The sequence below is a fragment of the Rhinatrema bivittatum genome, chromosome 2 (genome assembly GCF_901001135.1).
Source record: "Rhinatrema bivittatum chromosome 2, aRhiBiv1.1, whole genome shotgun sequence".
Lineage (NCBI taxonomy): Eukaryota > Metazoa > Chordata > Amphibia > Gymnophiona > Rhinatrematidae > Rhinatrema > Rhinatrema bivittatum.
In genome coordinates this window covers 208,057,040-208,079,886 of record NC_042616.1, presented here as the reverse complement: position 1 = coordinate 208,079,886, position 22,847 = coordinate 208,057,040, and the positions used below count along the sequence as shown (strand labels likewise).

The 22,847-nt window shown below is 44.6% G+C and overlaps 1 protein-coding gene across 1 annotated transcript in view; it reads right to left on the bottom strand.

The window, feature by feature from the left end:
* The window catches only part of DNAH11 (dynein axonemal heavy chain 11), a 725,796-nt gene that overhangs the window by 186,334 nt on the left and 516,615 nt on the right, over positions 1-22,847 (bottom strand). The window contains exon 61 of the mRNA XM_029589065.1: positions 15,680-15,781. Within this exon, the coding sequence (XP_029444925.1) occupies positions 15,680-15,781 (102 nt within the window). The remainder of the gene's footprint in view (positions 1-15,679; positions 15,782-22,847) is intronic.

The window sequence follows — 22,847 nt, the reverse complement described above, 5'->3', positions numbered from 1 at the left end:
CCTGGCAGCAAACTGAGGTCCTCGGTTGGATATGATTTCCTTTGGGAGTCCATGGCGACAGAAAATATGTTTCAGGAACAACTTGGCTAATTCTGGGGCCGATGGGAGGCCCGGTAGGGGAATGAAATGACCCATTTTCGAAAAACGGGATGGAGGCAGGTCTGTGATGAAGTCCACTGAGATGCTGGACCATGGCTCGGAAGTTGCTGGAAGCGGTTGGAGTAGGCCCCAAGGCCATCCAGTAGGTGGCTTGTGTTGGGCGCAGACAGGACATAACTCTACATAGTTACAAGAGTTTTGCACCATGTTGGGCCACCAGTAATATCTCTGCAACATCTCTAGGGTCCTGGTATGAGCCGGGTGTCCTGCTAACTTGGAATCATGAGCCCATTTCAGAACTCGTTCATGTAATCTACGTGGAACGACGATTTTCCCAACTGGAACTGTAGTGGTCACGGCAAGGAATACGCAGGTAGGATTTATGATGTGTCTGGGAACATCAGGAATATCCTCTGGTTCGAAGGATCTTGACAGTGCATTAGCACAAAGGTTCTTGGAAGTTGGGCGATAACGTAGTACGAAATTGAACCGTTCAAAGAAGAGCGCCCATCGGGCTTGTCTAGGATTCAAGAGTTGAGCTTTTTTAAGGTGCTCAAGATTCTTATGGTCAGTGAAAATTGTAAATTTATGTCGCGCCCCTTCTAACTAGGGGTGCCACTCTTGGAGCGCCAACTTGACATCAAGAAGTTCTCGGTCACCAACGGTGTAGTGCTGTTGTATAGGAGAGAACTTGTGTGAATAGAATGAACAAGATATCAATTTACCCTTTGGAGAAAACTGACTTAAGATGGCTCCTGCTCCGATTGCAGAGGCGTCAACTTCGATGACGAATGGGCATCTTGGGTCTGGGTGCTGAAGACAAGGACTGGAACAGAATGCTTCTTTTAGCATCTGAAAGGCAGCTTGTGCTTTGGGAGTCCACACACGAGTATTAGCCCCTTTCTTGGTCATGGCAGTGAGCGGAGCAGCTAGGGTAGAATAATTGGCAATGAAGCTCCTGTAATATTTAGTAAAGCCAGGGAAAAGTTTTAAGGCCCATAGGCCTACTGGCTGGGGCCAGACTCGGATCCCCTAGACTTTATCTGGATCCATGGAGAACCCTCGATTGGATGTGATGTACCTTAGGAAGGGTAAGTGATTTCGCTTGAAGAGGCACTTTTCTAACTTGGCATAAAGGTGATTTTCTCTTAGACAATGGAGGACGATCCGAACATGATCTTGATGCGATTCAAGGTCTTTGGAAAAGATCAGGATGTCGTCAAGATATACGACTACAAATGAGTACAAGAGGTCTCAGAGGATTTCGTTCATAAGGCGTTTAAAGACCGCTGGGGCATTGCATAGTCTAAAGGGCATCACGGGATATTCATAGTGACCATCCCTCATGTTGAATGCGGTTTCTCCAGATATATTCAGGTTGGATGCGTACCAGATCGTATGCACCCCTCAGATCCAACTTGGTGAAGATCCGTGCCCCTTGAAGGCAGTCAAACAGCTCACTGATAAGGGGCAGGGGATACCGGTCTTTTCGTGTTATGGCATTGAGCCCTCTGTAGTCAATACAAGGGCGTAGACAGCCATTCTTTTCCTTGACGAAGAAAAATCCCACTCCAGCGGGAGAATTGGAGGGTCGAATGAACCCTTTTTCTGAGTTCTCTTTGATATACTCAGACATGGCTAGGGTTTCTGGATGAGACAATGGATAAGTTCTGCCCTTGGGAAGCGTCATGCCTGGCAGACGTTCTATAGGGCAATTCCACTTGCGTAGAAGGAGGCAAGGTGTCCACCTTCTGCTTTGAGAAGAAGTCTTCGAACTCAGCATACTGGGTAGGCAAACCAGATAGGGTGGTAGACTTCAAGACAGAGACAGCTGAAGATATTTGACACAGACATGTCTTCTGGCATTTGGAACCCCACTGCACCAACTGCAGGAAATGCCAATCAAACTGGAGTTCATGGACCTGGAACCAGGGCAGCCCCAGGATGACTGGATGTGTGGAACATTTTAACACATAGAAGGACATCTCCTCCTCGTGGAGAATGCCCATGGTAAGATGGACAGCCACTGTTCGATGGGTGATGAGCCCTGGAAGATGTTCTCCTTGAATGGAGGCGATGAGAAGGCTCACATCTAATGGCTGGAGAGGAATGTTCAGAAGCTTGACAATGTCTTCCATGATGAAGCTGCCACTTGCTCCTGTATCGACAAGAGCAGTGGTGGTGAAGGAGTGGGCCTCGATGCCCAGAGAGGCTGGAAGCAGGAGTTGGGGGCCGGTGACAGTAGTGCCTAAGCTCGGGACCCCCGCCAGGCTCAGGCGTTGCAGTTTTCCAGACGGACCGGACTGCCGAAGATGTCCAGAAGCACCACAGTAAAGGCAAAGACCCTTCGACGGAGACGTTCGGTCGGAGAGTCGCCCAAGGGAGGGGGGGTCGGTGATGGAGTCTTGGCTGGAGGACTCTGGACATGCGTGGGATGCGGTGTAGGAGAGCGGGTAGCCTTTACTTCTAGGCACCTTTGCCGGAGTCGATGATCGATCTTATCGGTGAGGGAAATCAGGTCCTCTAGAGATGTGGGAGTCTCACAGACTATCTAGGAAGATGGCTTGCAGACAATCTTCTTGCCACCCAAGCTCAGTAGCCAGGGTCCTGAATTCCACCGTATACTTAGATAGGGTCCGTGACCCTTCATGGAGGTGGAGTAGATTGTGGCTGGCTACAACTTGGCGGCCTGGGTCTCCGAAGGTCTGCTTGAAGAGAGCAACAAACTCAGATAACTTGGAAAGCATGGGATCAGAGTGTTCTCACAATGGAGAGGCCCATGCAAGAGCCTTCCCTTCTAGGTGGGAAAGGATGAAGGTCACTTTAGTGGTTTCCTTCAGGAACAAAGAGGGTTGCAGTGCAAATTGCATGATGCACTTGTTGAGGAAGCCACGACAGGAGCGTGGGTCCCCGTTGTATCGAGGAGGTGCAGGGAGCACCAACAATGCTTTGGGTAGCATAGAGGCCGATAGGCCCATGGGATTGGCCAGAGCTGTATCTTGCAGCTGGGAATGAAGCTCTTCCACCGAAGAGGCTAGTGATTCCAAAGCTTGGTGATGTTCTTGGACTGTGGCGGCCAAACCCGGTAGGGCCCTGGAGGCAAGAGATTCCGCTGAGTCCATGGCCTTGGCAATCTGCTGCGGTTGGAGGTGGACCCTTGTCCTGGAGCAGTGTAGAACGACTCCCTGGTAGGGACCAGGAAGCACCTGCCCCCAGGGGGCAGAGCACAGGAGGAGACAGAGGCTAGGATGAGCTTCACCACTGGAAGCTCGCGGTCCCCCTGGGTGGAGCCCGTAGGGACCCGGGACGCTTGGATTTAGGTGGGCCTCGCAGGGTCTCCCGGAGTGGTAGTAGAGAGATGTGCCCACAAACAGCAAGGGAGCGTGGTCGGTCACTAGGCTGTAGGTCTGGAGAACCAAGGAAGGCCAGTACAGTGTAGGCAATGACAAGGCAAGGGACAAAGCCAGAATCAGGAGACGTGGTCAAAGGCAGCCGGGGTCAGAATCCGAGGATCAGTCCGAGGAGTAGTCAATGAAGCAGGGGTCAGGTTCCAGAGGTCAGATGAGGTCACAAGGCAGGCAGAGGTCAAGATCCAGGCAGTGAGTAGAATGGTCAAGGAGCATGCAGAGGTCAGTACCAGAGAGACAGTCCAAGGGTACTACCTGGGGAGATAGGACAGACGGAAGGACGCTGGAACGGAAGGATGCTGGATAAGGCTGGAATAGGAGGACACTGGAACAAGGCTGGAACAAGGCTGTGAATGCGGAGGCAAACTAGTACACTTATAGTGCCAACCCGATTGCCAAGGCAAGGAAGTGCAGGCAGGGACATCCTTATATCGTATGTTCAATCAGGGCACGTCGTGGAGCTAGGGCCCGCCCCTGGCCCTACTAGAGGCCAGGCGACCCCTGCGTGTATGGGCATGGCCAATGCCACTGAGGACGCCGAACTCCGGCATGAGGCCTGGTGCTCAGTGGAAGGCCTGGTGACCACCACCGTGGGACGCTGAGGCCTGGAGGTGCTCGCGGCGGCTGCTGGGGAGGCCAACCCTTGACCTGCACAGGAGTTAGCGAGGTGAGCAGGCCCATGCGCGGGCCGGGCGCGGATGGGGGTGCACATCATAGGATCACAGAAAATGAACACAAATAGAATTGGAAGGGAGGTAAATCTCAAAATGAATTTCAGAAAAGTGTTTTCATGAGAAACTAACTAAACTTATAAAGCAGTAAGGCCAGATGGGATTCATCCAAGGGTACAAAGGGAACTCAGAGAAGTTATTGCAGCTCCACTAGCTGACATTTTCAATGCTTCTTTAGAGATGGGACTGGACTGGAGGAACAGAGACAGCCGGATGTGTTTTCTCTTTACAAAATTGGAAGTAAGGAGGAGGCTGAAAACTACAGGTCAGTTAGTCTGGCATAGAAAGTGACCAAATTAATGGAATCACTGCAAAAACAGAGGATATTGCAGTTTCTGGAATCCAATGGCTGACAAGATCCGAGGCAGCATGGTTTTAGCAGTGGTAGGCCCTGTCAGACGAATCAGATTAATTTCTTTGATTGGGTGACCAAGGACTTGGGTCAGGGAAGAGCACTAGATGTAATGTACTTGACAACTCCACCTAGGCGACTTATAAATAAAATCGAGCACCCTTGGTATGGGTCCTAAAGTGACTGACTTAAATGAAGGCGAACCGCGCCCGTCCCGTGTTCGCCGAGGGTAACACGGGATCGGGCGGAGGCAGGGCGGGCGGAAGTCGGTGGGGGGGGGGGGGGGGGGGGAGGAGCCGGGGAGGGGGGGGAGGGAGAGTTAGGAGCAGAGGTGGCCAATGGCAGTGCAGCATTTTTTGAAAGGCTGCACTGTCATTGGGGCAAGGAAAAGGAGCGCGGGGTTAGCTGGGAGCAGCCATTAAGGGATCCGGCAGCGAAGCAAGCAGAGGTGTTTGCTTTGCTTGCTCCGTGCCGAATCCCTCGTGGTGGCTCCAGGCTGGGCGCCGAGACCGATTTCTCACCATGCGCCGTACAAAATCCAAAACGGAGGGCAAGCCGAAGACAGTATCGCGTCCTCGCCCATCGGCGAGATCACGGGCGGGCCGTTTGGCGATCGCACGGGAGGAGCCGGCCCCGATGCCGGTAAGTTCGTCCGCCAGCGGGGTAGCCCCTACCCCCCCCTACCCTCCGCACGCCCGATCGCTGCTATGCTCCCTTACCTCTCCGATTCTGGGGAGAGCGGCCCCGAGGCAGCGGCGTGCCCCTCCCCACCCCCTTCCCCTGCGGGGCCTATAATGTGCGCTCCCCTTTCTCTCCTCCATGGGCCTGCTACCACCCCCGTCGGGCCTGCTGGACCCGTTTCTTCCTTCACATTCCTGGGACGCCCGCTCATTGAAGTCCCTAGTCCCCACGCTGCACGACGGCAGCCTTCGTTGGCGCCACAGGCCTCTGCTTCGCCTGTGGCTGACCCCTCCTTTCGTGCTGGCCGGACCTTCCCCCCTTCCACTCCCCTACGGCCGCGGGGGCCCCCGCGGACCGCCGGCTTGCGTGGCCTCTACACCTCCGGCCCGCATGCTGCCAGGGGCAGGCGCACCAGGAGCCCTCCTGTGCGCAGTTCGGCGCCCTTGAAGAGCTCTGCCAGAAGGAAGCAGGGCGGCACACAGCCTCGTGCTGCTGAGCCCCGCCCGCCCCGCGCTGGCCGGAATCCCCCCTGGCCCCAGGACACCTTTGCGCCCGGCTCCCCTTACCCCCCGCCCCCTCCTGTCGCCCAGTGCGCGCCACACGAGGCAGCGGTGGTCTCTGCCTTCCTGGAGCGCATGGCTCAGGCAGGCTACGCTTTCCTCCCTGTGGCTGCTGAGGCCCAGGCATCACATAACCTGGGATTGGGAGCCTGGCAGTCCGGGCCGGCCCCCCCCCCCCCCCCTTGGGCGGTCAGGTTTTTACGTCCGGAGCGCATGTCTCCGGTCCACCCTCCGCGCGCGGCAGAACTTCCTCCTGCGGAAGGGGCCTGGATGCCGACAGTCGCCCGCCTGGCAGGCCCGGCGCACTGGATCCGGACCCCTCCCTTCTCCCGACACCAGATGACGACCTCCCCGGCCCGTCCAGCAGAGAGGCTTGGCGGGCCTTTGACTCGGCGAGTCTCCTGGCACCCACGGGCCGTGGGCGGATGCGGAGCAGCGGTGCTGATGCGTGTGGTGCGGTTCCTGGTTCGCATGAGGGTCGAGTCGTCCGGGAGGAGCCGGTATCAGGTAAGGACGGCAAGGTTGCTGGGGGTTCCTCGCGCAAAGCGGGAGGCAAGCGGCCTCGGACCGACTCCAGCTCGCCGTCTTCCTCTTCATCTTCTGACTCCAGCGATAGTTTAGTGCGCCCGCGTGCGGTCCTCGCCGAAGGTCCCAAATGCGATGCCGGCCATCCCGCCTTAGCGTCCTTGACCGAATTGTGGGAGGAAGTGCCGCGGCGTTTAGTCAAGCGCATACGCAAACGCAAATTCGTCGACATTTTTAAATTACTGGAGGGGCGTCGAGGGGGCAGGAGAGGGTCCAAAAAAGCCAAAAAACGCAGCAAACGCAAGGGTACGGGGCCCCGAATAGCCAAGAACGTGGTAAACTGGGTGCGCGGTTTCCTGCGGCTAGCCAGCGTAGTTAGTCATTTCGACACGTCACAGTATGGGTCCTTGTTATCTTATGCCGATAGTATCCTCGGGGCGTTCCGGGACTACGAGGGTTGGGCTTGGCTCAACTACGATGAGAAGTTCCGTGATAAGATGGCCGGGAACAGGTTCATGTCCAAATGCGACAGAAAAGGGGACCTGGGAGTATCTGATGACCTTAAGGAGGCTAAACAGGTGGATAAGGCAATGGCCAAAGCCAGAAAGATGGTGATGTACATAGGGAGTGTTTTAACAGGAAAAAAAAAAAAAAAAGGAGGTGATACTGTCCTTGGTGGGACCTCATTGGGAATACGACATACATTTCTGAAGGCTGTAACGTTAAATGGATATAAACCAGTTTGATTCGGTCCAGAGGGTGGATACTAAAATGGTGAGTGGTGTTTGTTCTAAAACATATGAGAGACAAACTTAAAGCTAGATGCACTAAGCTGCAATTTGTTTTTGTGGAAGGGGTTCCACTATTACGTAGAGGGTATTGCCATGATAGTGCCCCCCCTCCCCAAAAGAAAATCATCATGGCTATGTTGCTGTATTTTTTTTTGTCTTGCAGCAAAACAACTTGGCATTGGCCCTTTACGTGCGATGGTGGCCCCAACTTCACAGGGCTACCATCGCCTTAAAGGGCCATATAAAAAAAAAAACCCCAGTGAAAACAGAAAAGGGCATGTGGGAGTCAAAGCTGACTCCCCTCTTCACCTCAGGGCTGCCACTCAAGACAATCCCAACATCCCAAGTTAAAAACAGAAATTAGGTATTCACATGATGAGAGCCCCCCAACCCCCAACCATATCACAAAACAATAAAGAAACATCCCCCACCTGCCCTTTCAATACTAATATTTCTCAGCAGGTCCCCCTTTCCTCCCCTCCAATGATAAAAAAAAATAATTGTTGGGGTATAGGGTCCCCCCCCTAAGTGGTAGAAAACCTCATTGTGGTCTAGCAGAGAACCCCCTGAACTTCCCTCCCACACCCTCTAATCTCCAAAATCAACACTGAATCTAGTGTTGGGCCACGGGGTGCTCCCTAGCTCTGAGCCCGGTCAGTGCCATTTTTCAAAATGGCACAGAACTGACCTTGCCCCAGTCACATGATTGGGGCAAAGTTCAGGCACCAGGGCACAGCCACGGGGCTAGGGGGCATCCTGGGCCTCAATGCTGGATCCTATGTTGATTTTGGAGGTTATGGGGTTCTCCACTAGACAGCAGTAAGGTTTTCTACCACTTGGGGATCTAGAGAGAGGAGGGAGATGAATAGGGATCCTATACCACAAGGATTATTATTATTATTTTTGTCATGGGAGGTTTGGGGGAAGTTGGAGGACCTGCCAAGACAAGTCTTCCCAAATTAAAAATAGAAATTAGGTATTCATGCAATGACAGCTACCCCATTCCTATCAAAATACTCTTTTATAGTATTTTGACAGGGTTGGGGGAGTCGTCGTGCACGAATACCTACTTTCTATTTTTAACTTGGGAAGAACTCAGATTACAAAAGGACAAAGACTTTTAAGAAACAACTGAAAACTTTATTATTTAAAAATGCTTATGATCTGGCTGGAGAGTAAAAATCAACATGTCTGTGCGATCCTTAAGGGCTGTTTCCTGTGCTTAAAGCTATGTCATCTGGCTTTATTTTTGTTTTTATTTTATCTTATTTCTTTTCTTTTAGATTTCATGCTATTTTACCAATATTATTTTAGCTTGTTGTATTTTATTGATTTATTTTATGATATTGCATATAATTATCATGTTATTAATTTGATTATTTTACAATAAGTTTAAATTCTACTGTTTTATTATGTAATTTTGATTGTATAATTATATAGTGTCCTCTATATAATTGAGTGTAAACCGTCGAGATTGTTTTGTATACCGTCAATCTGGAACAAACAAACAAATAAATAAATAAATGTCAGGTCTGCCTCAAGTAGTGGCCCGGGGTGAGGAGGGGGGGGAGGGGTCAGCTTTGACCACCATATACCTTTTTCTATTTTTACCAGGAATTTTTTTTTAACATTGGCCTTTAAATCTAATGCAGGAGCCTTGGGATCTGCATTAGGGTCCAAAGGATCCTGTGTTAGATTACATTTCCTCGAGATGTTGCTAAATTTGCGCGGCTGACAACTTTATAAGTCATCCACCTTAATTAACATCAAATTACCTATTCATGAGCTGCTTTGCATAGATTTGCAAAATTCATGCATGCAAATCCAATGCAAAACAGCTTATTGTAATAGGGGAGGGAATATGGGCAGGGCTATGCAAAATATCATGCAATATCACCATGATAGGGTTATATTGCATCATAGACAGAATTTATCTTGCAATATACGCTGTTTTAACACATGTTAGAACCCTATCGCAGCTTGATATATCTCCCAGATACATACCCTAGAAGAAAGGCAGAATAGGGAAGATATGCTGGAGACATTTGAATAACCCCAAGGTTTACATGTACAGGTAGTGGGCCTCTTTCAATGGAAAGGCAGCCATAGAATGAGGGGTCATGACATGAGGATGAAAAGGGGCAGATTCAGAGCTGCTTCTCCTCCTGCCCACCCGATCTAATACCCCGGTGAGAGGAGAGAGACGACGGACCATTGTGGCCACTCAGCACTGATGTAATCTAAAGCATTGGGTCCTTAAAGAACAGCATCCTGCGACACAGTGAGAGCTTCTTTTCTTCCCACTTGCCTGATCTGAGACCCCGGTGAGAGGAGAGACACACCAGGACCATTGTGGCCACTCGGCACTGTCTTCTAAAGCGTATAGAAACATAGAAATGACGGCAGAAGAAGACCAAACGGCCCATCCAGTCTGCCCAGCAAGCTTCACATTTTTTTCTCATACTTATCTGTTTCTCTTAGCTCTTTGGTTCTATTTCCCTTCCACCCCCACCATTAATGTAGAGAGCAGTGATGGAGCTGCAACCAAGTGAAATATCAAGCTTGATTAGTTATGGGTAGTAGGGGAAGTAACCGCCGCAATAAGCAAGCTACACCCATGCTTATTTGTTTTACCCAGACTGTGTTATTCAGCCCTTATTGGTTGTTTTTCTTCTCCCCTGCCGTTGAAGCAGGGAGCTATGCTGGATATGCTTGTAGTATCAGTTTTTCTTCTCCCCTGCCGTTGAAGCAGAGAGCTATGCGTGAAGTATCAGTTTTTCTTCTCCCCTGCGTCTGGGGCTTTACAGAGCGGCGTCCTGCAGCGTGCCTAAGCCACGGACCAAAGCAGTGTGCCCCTTGTGTTGTTTTTTTTCCTGCATAAGAATAGGCAGGAAAAGAAAAGGGAAAGTCGTTCCCCACCCACAGATGCCTACACCAACAAGAGGGCCTATGGATCTTCATGTTAATTGTCCAAGTTCATCACTGCTGACAAGATCTGAGTAACAACCTGGACATCTCCTTAAGCCCTGGGGCAAGTCTCCCATCTCCTAATTCACAATCGCTTCAGAAGGTAAAAGCTCTCAAAACATCTATAGTGTTCTTGCAAGATCCTTTATCAGAGGAACTTTTAGATCCTAATTTACCAATGCTTAATGGAGGTTCTTCAGCTGGGACCCCCATTTCCAGTGTCACCACCTTAGCTTCTTCATGGGAACGGTACTGTTGTTAAAGATTATTCTGAGGATATTTCCCTAAGAGATGTATGGACAGTAGTCACTCATATAGATAATTTATCTTCTGTAGTTACTCAGTTATGCAACTATTCAGTAGATGCCTCTAAAAAAACTTTCTGATTTAGATAAAAGGCTGAATTTGGTGAAAACCTAACTTGGCAAACAACAGGTGGTAACTACAAATTTGCAATCATCATTATCAGCAGGAATTAAAGACAATCTCTCATTATGTTTTAAATGTGAAAAATTGGAAAATAGATTACGAGTTAAGAATTTGAAAATGTTAAATTTCCCATATACTAGACTATTATCTGGGAATGAATTGTTTAAAAAAGTACGTGGATGAAGTCCTCCAATTTCTTCCTGATAAAATTGTCTCGCTAACTATTGTTATATTCCTGATAAATGGAAGGTTCTGACTTCTGAGAGGGAGTTACTGAAATTGGTGGCTCTTCTCTCTAGTACAGATCTTATTCTTTTTCTTCAAATTTCTAATGATGTGATTGCTGTTTGATCAACCTTGATTGTTACATTCTTGTTGGATAGCGATAGATTTTTAAAAAAATATATTTTAAGTTTAAGGATGCTTTGTGTATGGTTACAAGGTATTGGTGTTCCCAGATGTATCTAAGGAGATAAAAATGAAGAGAAAATAGTTTTTTCAATTGAAACCTTGGTTATTAACCCTAGGTACTACATTCATTTTGAGGTTTTCTTGTAAATGCATTGTTACCTATCAAAGTAACAAGTTTGCAGATCCAATGCACCTGGAAACTTTTATAAGTGATAAAATATCCCCTCATTGACTGATAGGATTATTGTGCATTTAGAGGGATAATACATCAGGGTCTGGATTCTCATTTATGTTTTTTTGTTTTGATGCTTTGTTTTTGGATTAGCAGTCCCAACTAACGGGGGCTTAATCTAGAGAAATGAGTATTGTCTGTGTTTATTTTAATTTTCTGATTTTCTTACTTTTTGTATCATATGTATCATATGATGTACCCACAAATACCGGTATAAAAAATAAATAAAATAAATATTGTTAAACAGCTTAATAAAATTTAAATTTAAAAAAGGGCAGATTCAGGTGTAATCTAAAGAAATATTTCTTTACAGAAAGAGTGATGGATGCATGGAACAGTCTCTCTATTAAAGTGTTGGAGACAAGGATAGTATTCTGAATTCAAGAACGCATGGCATGAGCACAGAGAGATCTCTGAGGGACTGGTAAGGATAATAAAATTGAGTAGTTGGTGTGGGGATAGGCAGACTAGATAGGCATGCAATCTTTTTCTGCTGTCTTGTTTCTAATATTCAGCTGAACTTAGCCAGCTAGGTTTTCAGCTGAATATTCAGCTAAATCTAGTTGGTCAAAGGACTGGAGAGAAGGGAAAGGGATTACCAGGCCAGTCCTCTAGCTTTAGTTAGGCAGGAGATCCCAGGGCTTCCCTGCAGCCATTTTTTTTTTAAATATCTTGGAGGAGGAGAGAGAGAAGGAGGTTATAGCTGGCTACAGGGATTTTTTTTTTTTTTTAAGGAGGAGCATCATGGGGGAAGGTGGTGGTGACAGCTAGGTAATTTTTTTTTTTTTTTTTTTTTTTTTAACAAGGAGCATCAGGAGGGCAAGAAGGGTGTAGGGCCCATGGAACTTTCTTTTTTTGAGAAAAAGGTGCATTTGGGTGAAGGGGATCACAGGAATTGAAATTGTATAGGGTGGGTGGGGGATAGTGGATGGGGCTGGCAGGCCATTGTTTTTCATGAGGAAGGGATCTTGGTTTGCCAATTTTTGGACTATTTTGCAGCACCTAGATTTGTCTGGCCAAGTTAGGAAGCTAGTGCTGGAAATCAGAGCTAGCCACCTAATTTTCTGGTCCTACCCTAACACCGCTTCCAAGACCACTCAGAATTTAACTGGCTAAATTTACCTTCCTATTGAAATTTAGAAGGATAAAATTTAGCTGGTTAGGTTGTCTGTTTTTCAAAGGCCTTGATCTTACTTGATCTTACTTAGCTTGCTAGATCCCTTTGAATATTGACCCATTAACATGTAGTCTGACACAGATGTTAAATATTCAGGCTTTAGCAGGAATGCATGAAGAACAGCTGACTATCCTATTTTGCATGTACCATCTATAACTGCATTTGCGTAATTCTGTGGTTCTCAACAGGTGTGTCAGGACACACCGGTGTGTTGGAAGGTCCTGAGAGGTATGTCAGAGGGCCAGCAGGAAGCTACTCCAAGAGTTGGGAGTTGGTTGACTTCTCCTTTACTGGGCCTGCCAAGAGGATACTCTCACTTCCTTCTCCTCTTTCTAGCTCAATGGGAGGCTATTTCCTCCTTCACCCAGTTCAAAGTGAAACATTTCCAACTCCTGATCTTCTGGGCCCAATGGGACCAACTTTATCTTTCCCCAGTGGTCCTGGAAGTGATGCTACTGATGCTCTCTTCACCCTGTGGGGGGTAGGGTAAAAAGTTGGGGATGCTGGGCAGGAAGAGGTGGAAGAGAGGGAGGGAGTGTGGGGGTTGCTGAGCAGAAAGGGGTGGTCGGGGGTAGCTGAATAGGCAGGGGGCACGCTCTACCTGGGTGCTACCAAGCTAGAGCAAGAATACATTGTAGAAATGTCATCTTTGTGCATCTTTCCTCATTCCAAATCATATCAAATCTTCACTGATGTGTACTGTGCTGTTTGTACATCTGACTGTGTGTGTAAAACAGCCCCCCAAACCCTAGACCATCACCAAAACCTCACCTTGTGTTACTAGATGACCCCTCCTATAGTGATATGAACAGAAGACTAAAATGTGTGCCACCCCAGAGGCTCTCTCTCTTTCTCTAATCCACTCCTCTCCCCTCTCTGCCCAAAACAGGATTCTTGATATTTATCACAAATTCTGTTTCAGGCATATTGCACATCTTTACACCAGGAAAAAAAGGTATAGTTATTTCTGGCATTAAAATGTGCAATAACGTGCATTACACTATCGCATGCAATGTTAAACAACCTTCATTTTCATAAACCCAGCCCAAACTCCTCCCCTTTGACTACATTTTCGGAATTTGCATACGCTTTACATGATGCGAAAAATAACGCATGTGTTATGGTGTTAATGTGGGCGTTAATGCCCTAACACATTTTGATGTATAACCCTGTAAAATTATAAGACCTCTGGGGATAGGGAAATACCTACAGTACCTGAATGCAATCCACTTTGAATTGCTGAAAAAGCAAGAAAAGCGGAATATAAAAATCAAAATAAATAAAATAAACCCTAGACAGAGGGGACACCATGAACATTTCAAAAAAGGCTGATCACTATCCTCTATTTTTTCTTTTCCTCAACATGAAAACCAAATGCCCTCATTCTGTTAACTGCCCATAGATATGCTCACTATATATATGGATAGATAGAGATAGAGATATATTTATATATAGCAAAAAAAACCTAACTGGCACTTCCCTAATTTCTGGTATAAGCAAAAAAAAATTACCAAAAAATATGATATACCTAAACACCTGATACCAAATTTTTACAAAATCTTTTATTTAACTCTTCTAGAAAATGTATGCTTATAAAACCTGCACAATATACTGTCTACCCCATTTTTTAAAACCATATGTACATAACTCATACATACCAATCAGTATGTATGATTGGTATGTATGAGTTATGTACGTATGGTTTAAAAAGATACAGTAAAAACGCGGGATACAGTAAAAACATGGGAGAGCACACAGGCAACTCTCCTGTGCGTGCGATTCTGTATTTAAATGAGGCCCAGCAGTAAAAATGGGACTGGAGAGGCGGCTGTCAGCGGGTTTGACAGCCGATGCTCAATTTTGCCGGCGTCAGTTCTTGAGCCCGCTGACAGCCACGGGCTCGGAAACTGGACGCCGGCAAAATTGAGCATCCAGTTTTCGATCCGACTTCAAATATTTTTTTTTCTTTTTTTTCTTTTCCCTTCGGGACCTCCGACTTAATATTGCCATGATATTAAGTCGGAGGGTGCACAGAAAAGCAGTTTCCCAGTGCCCGAAGAAATTAGCGCCTACCTTTGGGTAGGCGCTAATTTCTAAAAGCAAAATGTGCGGCTTGGCTGCACATTTTGTTTTCTGAATCACACAGGAATACCTAATAGGGCCATCAACATGCATTTGCATGTTGCGGGTGCTATTAGGTTTGGGGGATTGGACGCGCATTTTCCGGCCCCTTACTGAATAAGGGGCAACGCTAGCGTGTCAAACACGCGTCCAATGGCGAGTTAACAGTGCGCTCCGGAGCGCACTGTACTGTAGCGGCCCAATACTGCACTAAAACCCACACCGATAAACATACTTTTGAAAAAACATTCCTTCATTCCACAATCCCAAAAATCCTAAATGTATTATAGACAAGTTATCTTAGCAATTTTCAACAGTAATCACATTACTCATAAATTATATTATGCAAGAACATAATTTTATTGTGATGCAGGATTTTCCAGTGTATATTTCAAATGTCACTACTGGAATTACAGGTAGCTTATAAATTGCAGAGTTTCTTGACCATCATCCTATACACAAAAATAAGAATGCATTCTCAATTATTTTCTGAAGGGATCCACCATTGATCTAGACCAGTGACAGTGAACTCCAATCCTCGAGTGCCACAAACAGGCCAGGTTTTCAGGATATCTACAATAAATATGCATAAGATAGATTTGCATACATGTCACATGCAAATCTATCTTATGCATATTCACAATGGCAATCGAGGACTGGAGTTTGCCATCACTGATCTAGACTGGAAGACGTATTCCTTTATTGCTCCAGATGAGAAACAGGTCACAAGCTCCTCTGGATACATGCACTCTTGATTTCAGCAGAATTTTGGCATGCACATAGGACAAATATGCAAGAGAATTATTGGATTGACATGCTTGATGTGATACACTTTCACCTGTACTCCTGAATGGAGATAGTGCTAGTGTATTAAGTGTCAAGCTTCACATTTATATTCTAAAAAGATGATGTTATCAAATGGATTTTGAATGTATGTTTATGAATCATTTTTCCTATTCTTGAAAGTACAAGCTGATTTCTCTGTTGCACGTTCACATACACTATATAAAAGAGAGAAAATTTCAATGTATCCTTAATAAGGCTAAACTCTTACTGTACATGCAATAGACAGTTTCCCCAAGAGTGTGACTTGGGGAAACTGATGACAAATACACACTTATTTAGAAAAGACAGGCCTTACCTAATAAAAATAAGCTTAAGACATACGTGGGTACCGTTCTGCAAAATACACTTACAATAAGCTTTCTCCTGATTGTTTCAAGCTTTTCAGTTGCAGTTGCCAGCTCAGAATTTGCCTGGACAAGAGCACGCCGCTTTGGCTCCACATCACAGTACACCTAGAAAATATTTGCAATCATCAATGGTTAGTCAATCAAATTGGAGTAGTCAGTTTGACCATTCAAAATAAAATGGAACAAAATGCAAACTTTTAGGACTTCTAAAGTCCTGAAAGCATGTGTTAACCTAATAATAATACAACTTCCACTCAACTCCTTTGTTGGTTTTCTTTTAACAAATAGTAGGCAGATATGACAAATAGATTTGCGTATAATCATTACAAACTGTGAATGACACTAACTGGAAGAGCTTGTCAACTTGATCAAAACAAATTAAATATAACTGCACACAACCTGCATTTCTTCATCTATTAATTAAATATGCAGACAAAGCAATAATGGCTTAATCAAATAAATATTTACTTGGCTGATACCTAACCATGTATCTCCTCTTTATTGCCTGAAAAACTCAACTGGCCATCTACTGTTTGCTTAGAAATTCCTCTATTAAAGCCTATAGCACATATATTTGCAAATATTGAAATTTGCATTGCAACCAACTTGCCCATTAAAAAACATGCAAATTTACTTGGCTTTGCGGCTGGTTGCGAGGGACTATCTGCTGATTCATTCAGATGGGGTACCCCTCACTAGATTTCAATGATACTGAATTTAGTATTGAGCAAGCTGGGATTGGATTCCAACAATTTCAGTACCCATTCCTTCCAAATAGGGGCAGTCACCAGTGCTGGCTCACATGGGTTTACAGACTGATGTAACACACAGAACTGGTAAGTGGTATTCTGCTAAAGTAAATGCCTACATTAAATTGGATCGGGTTCATTCAGTTAATCATGACAATTAAACTCTCTCTGCAGATTCTCCCCCAGGGCGAAGGATAGTCTGTATTGTCGGACATTACTTCATCCACTGGGTGGCCAGAAGGGCCCAAGTCTGTATTTACAGACCGTATCTGAGTTTGGCCCCTCAGGGCATTCATCTCTCTTTGATTGGAATACAATGCATATTCTAGGAGCAGTTGTTACCAATGCTAAGGCACATAGAAGATTCATCAATGAGGCCTGCTGCCATTGTAACAAGTCTAGGAGGAAATGATTTGTAAGCAACTTATTCGCTTGATAAAAGCAGACATGCTCCTTCAGACACATTTCAGATGGTCTGACATTATTCTGCGAATTAAGTGGTGCAAGTGCAAACTATGGAAGTGGGGGTGCAAACAAGTGAAAAGACAAGTTGGAATGTGGTTTCAGAAGTTGGGAGGGCAGCAGATTTTGCACAAGTAGGTGGACAATAGTTGTGAAGGTCTGTATAGACTGGATACAATTCATCTATCAGATATGATTTGTTTAATAACACTTTGCAAGAAGCTTTAGATAATTTGTTTATTCAGGAAATGGAAGGCCACAGCTGAATGTATTGGGGGGCATAAGGCAAGTTAAACATTATCTCATGCCAGTGGTGGGGTACATGAGCCGGTGATGATATCTTCTCAGAGGCACAGGTGGCCTTCCTTGCTTGGAAAAGGATGTCTGCTCTGCTTGCTTGATGTAGAATGGGAAGGGATAAGCGACTAGGTTTTGGATGCAGGTAATAGTCTGGTTTGTGTGTCCATGGGCTAAATGTTTTTTGTTAATAAAACTGTTTGATAATAATGCTGCAGCTTTATGTATCCAAATTTAGTGTTCTCTGTCTCATTTTTGGATATGGACATGTGTAAGTAAGGATGGGGGCAGGGACAGGACAGTAATAGTATCTGCCAATATTATGAACCAGCTGAGTTAAAAGAACCATCAAAATACCCTTGTCAAGTGATAGCAGATTGTTAATCCCAACAAAAAACATACTTTGAAATATCTGTATGCTAATGCCAGAAGTCTAAAATGTAAGATGGGAGAGTTAGAATGTATAGCACTGAATGAAGAGGTAGATATACTGTAATTGGTATCTTAGAGACCTGGTGGAAGAAGGATAACCAATGGATCAATGTTATACCAGAGTAAAAATTATTTTGAAATGATAGGGTGGATCAACGTGGTGGGGGTCACATTATGTTAGGGTGGCACAGAGTCCAATAGGATAAAGATCTTGCAGGAGAATAAATACACAGTATAATTCTTATGGGTGTAAAACGGATCCGGGCAGTTTGAAAGGTGCCAAGCCAGCAGGCGCTTGTGATGGGGAGGGCTACCCACCAGTGCTGATCACCTTGTAACAGCTAACATCCAAGGTAAAAAGACAAAAAAAAATTGAAAAAACTGCCTTTGAAACTGAGGAGAGATTTCTGTGGGGAAAGCCATGATTCTGAGATCCGCCCCCTCCCCTGACATCATCGCAAATGGAGCCGGGCAGTTTGAAAGGCGCCAAGCCAGCAGGCGTTTGTGATGGGGAGGGCTACCCACCAATGCTGATCACCTTGTAACAGCTAACATCCAAGGTAAAAAGGCAAAAAAAAAATTGAAAAAACTGCCTTTGAAACTGAGAAGAGATTTTGTGCACCCCTTTGTGTTATTTGTTTAATATGCTCCTTGTTATACCTTTTGTTTAATTGTTAAGAACTCTGATGATTTTATTTTTGTAATCTCTTAGCCTCAGGTACAAAAATTTTAGATTGTAAGCCCTTTTAGGGGATAGTGAATTACCTATTGTACCTTATTGTAAACCGATGTGATATCTCTTTTTGAAATGAACATCAGTATATAAAAATCGTAAATAAAATAAATAAATAAAATGTGTGATGGGGAAGAGTGTAGTGGTGAGGGTATAGTATCATTCACCTGGTGAAAATGAACAGACAGATGATGAAATGCTAAAGAGATTAGGGAAGCTAATAAATTTGGCAGCACAGTAATAGTGGGAGATTTGAATTACTCCAATAATGACTGGGAAAATGTAATATCCGGACATGCTAGGGAGGTTAAATTTCTAGAGGAAATAAATGACTACTACATGGAACAGCTGGTCCAGGAACGATGAGTGGAAGTCATTTTAATCCTAATTCTTAGTGGAACAAATGATTTGGTGTGAGAAGCGATGGTAGTGGAGCTGCTCGGTAACAGTGATTATAGTGCAATCAAATTTGCCTTAATGACTGGGAGGACATTAAGTAATTCTACAGCTCTAGCATTAAATTTTCAAAAGAAAGCCTTTGATAAAATGAGGAAAATAGAAAAAAAAACTGAAAAGTGCAGGTACAAAGGTTAAAAGTTTACATCAGGGATGGTCATTGTTTAGCAATATCATCTTAGAAACGACTGCTTGCATGGTTAAAAGGTGAGGTGAAAGAGGCTATTTTAGCCAAAATATTATCTTTCAAAAATTGGAAAAATAATCCATCTGAGGAAGAGAGGAAAAAGCATAAGCATTGACAAGTTAGATGTAAAACATTAATAAGACAGGTTAAAAGAGAATTTGAAAAGAAGTTGGCCTTAGAGGCAAAAACTCATAATTTAAACTTTTTAAAATATATCTGAAGCAGGAAGCCTGTGAGGGAATCGGTGAGACTTAAATGATCAAGAAGTTAATGGAGCACTTAGGGAAGATAAGACTAATGCAGAAAGACTGAAAGAATTCTTTGCTTCTGTGTTTTCTGAAGAGGATGTTGAGGAGATACCTGTGCCAGAAACTGTATTCAATGGTGATGATTCAGAAGAACTGATACAAATCACTGTGAGGCTGGAAAATATCATAAGGCAAACTGAGAATCTAAAGAGTGGTAAATCACCCAGACCAGATGGTATACACCCCAGAGTTCTGAAAGAACTCAAAAATGAATTTGCAGATTTGTTACTGGTAATTTGTAGCCTATTGTTGGGATCATCTGTTGTGCCTAAAGACTAGAGGGTGGCCAATATAACCCCGATCTTTTAAAAGGGCTTCAGGTGTAATCTGACTATATATTGGTGAGTTTAAAACTTCAGTGTCGGGAAAAGTCTGAAAACTATTCTGAAGAATAAATCACATAATATATAAAAAGTTATGGTTTAATGGGACACAGCATGGATTTATAAAAAGTAAATCTTGCCTCACTAATCTGCTACATTTTTTGAAGGGTTTAATAAACATGTAGAAAACGGTAAGATGGTGGATATAGTGAATTTGGATTTTTCATGAGAGATTCATGAAAAAATTAAAAAGTACAGGATAGAAGGCAATGTTCTACTGTGGACTGCAAACTGGTTAAAAGATAGGAAGCAGAGAGTAGGACTAAATGGTCAGTTTTCTCAGTGGAGAAGGATAAACAGTGGAGTGCCTCAGGGATTTGTACTGAGACCAGTGCTTTTTAATATATTTATAAATGATCTGGAAAGAGGAACAATGAAAATTTGCAGACCCAAATTATTCTGAGTTATTAAATCACAAGCAAATTTGAAAAATTGCAGAAGGATCTTGCGAGACTGGAAAAGTGGGCATCCAAATGGCAGGTGAAATTTAATGTGGACAAATGCAAAGTAGTACACATGGAGATAAGTAACCCACAGTGTAGTGACATGATTTTAGGTTCCATATTAGGAGTTACCACCCAGGAAAAGGACCTGGATGTCACAGTGTACAATACTTTGAAATTCTCAGTTCAATGTGTGGCAGCAGTCAAAAAAACAAATAGAAGGTTAGGAATTATTAGGAAATGAGTGGAGAATAAAACAGGGAATGTCATAATGCCTCTGTAACGTTCCATGGTGAGCACTGTTCTCTCTAAGCTATATGAGTGCATAGCTGCACACCACCTTTATCCCCCGCACACGAAGACTGGTGGGGCCTGTGGTGGAGCTTATCCCACCACAGCCTGAAGAAAACAAGAGACCCCCAAATCTCCAGGTGCTCCTTTTCTTTCCTGTCCGTGCAGCCCCGGAAGAAAAACATCACTGGAGCTGCATGGGCAGGAAGGAGAAAAAGCATTGGCCCACCTGCAGAAGTGGAGCAGCATCTGTGGCAGAGCCGCTGAGCATCCCACCTTGCGGTGGCCCGGGGAGGCTCAGTAGTAGAGCTGCTGCAGATTGCATCTTGTGGTGGCCCAAGAAGATCAGAGCTGCTACGGAGCTCACGGCAACTTGCAAAGAGGAGGCCCAGAGGCAAAAGGGAGGATGAAGCCCTGTACAGTGTGTGTCTGTGTGTGTATGAGACTGAGTTGAGAAATTGTGTGAGAGAGTGAGTTGAGAGACTGTGTGTGATGGTGAGAACCTGTATGTTGAGACAGACAGCATGTGAAAGCCTCTCTGTGTGAGAGACAGCATGTAAGACCATGTGTATTTATGTGCGAGATCATGTGAGAGTGAAAGCCAGTGGGCATGTATGAGAGCATGTGACATGAGAGCCGTGTGTGTTTGAGACATATGTGAAAGTGTGTGTGTGAGAGAGAGAGACAGGGTGTGAGAATGAGAGTGAGTGTGTGTTTGAGGAAGGAAGGGAAGAAGACAGGTGGAGAGAGAAGAAACAAAGAAAAAAAAAGAGACTCTGTAAAAGGAATTGGGAAAAGACCAAGAAAGGGAAGGTGGGAAAAAAAAGCCTAAGACAAACCGATTAGAAAACTAAGATCAGACAGCAAAGGTGTAAAAAAATAAAAAATAAATAAATTGAATTGAATTTAGTGATTCGCACATGTTATCTTTGGGAATCTGCATTACATATTTTTATTTTGTTCTTTTGGTTTTCCATTTTTTTTTGTCTGCATGTTTCTGTTTCTAATTTGTAGTCCCTTTTTCTGTATTAGGTAAGGGTCTGTCTGTGTTCTGTGGTACAGTATTTCTGCTGGCATGCAGTTTTTCTATAGAGCTTTGTAGCAGTACGGTTTGTTCTGTTAACCCCAGTAGGTGATGTATTAGTGTTCTAGGGCATAGTATAATAATTTGCATTACTGCCTTGTCATAGATAAGGCAGCTGCTGCTGTTTGAGTCCTGAGATAGTGCTGGAATGGTATGGCAAGGTTCTAGGTGTCTTTTTTTTTTTGTTTTGTAAGAGTTTGGGTTCTCAAAGTGTTTGGCAGTGAAGGATTTGCTGTTATTGAGATGAAAGTGTGTGTGGAAGAGGAGGATAATTCTGTGAGTGTGCATGTGCAAACGAGTCTGGGGAGTGAATGAGAGAAATGTGAGTGTGTGTATGTGTTTGTGAGAAAGTTTGCGAGCATGCTGCTACCAATGTTTCCTTTAAGGATTGGGCTGCTGTGAGCATAACATTGATAGGCTTTTTGCATTAAAAAAAAAAAAGTATTGTTCACAGGATAATGAACCAAACATTTTTGCTCACAAGCAAAAATATTTGCACAAAGCAACCCAATCCTTAGAGGGAACATTGATGGTGAGGCTGCACCTAGAGTACTGTGTGCAGTTCTGGATGCCACATCTCAAAAATGATATAGCTGCATTGGAAAAAGTACAGAGAAGGGTGACCAAAATGATAAAGGTGATAGAACAGCTCTCCTATGAGGAATAGCTAAAGAGGTTAGGGTTGTTCAGCTTGGAAAGAGAGACTGAGGGGGGATATGATACAGATCTATAAAATCATGCATGGAACAGATGACTAAATATACATCTGTTATTTACTTTATCAAAAAATACAAATATTAGGGGACATTCCATGAAGTTCGTAAATAGCACATTCAAAATAAATTGTAGAAAATTCTTTTTCACTCTACGCACAATTCAATGCCAGAGGATGTGGATAAGGCAGTCAACATAACTGAGTTTAAAAAAGGTTTGGACACGTTCCTGGAGGAGAAGTCCCTAAACTGTTATTAACCAAGCAGACTTAAGAGTAGCCACTACTTATCACTGTGCGATAGCAACATGGGATCTATTTTCTGTTTGGGATCTTGCCAGGTACTTCTGACCTGGATTGGCAACTGTTAGAAACAGGATACTGGGCTTGATGGACCCTCAGTCTAACCTAGTATGGCAAATTCTAATGTTCTTATGAGTACTATGGCTGACAGGGCTAGTTTGCAAATATATCCAGTAAAAGTGAAAAGGGTGAGTTTGCTGTGCACTGCCATGCAGAAAATCTGGCCAGTGCCTCCGCAGACCCTGTTGGGTAAGTTGTCTTGATAATTGCACAATAGCAACACCTAGTGGCTGGACTTTGGATCCACATTAGTAGGGTCTATATGATTTAT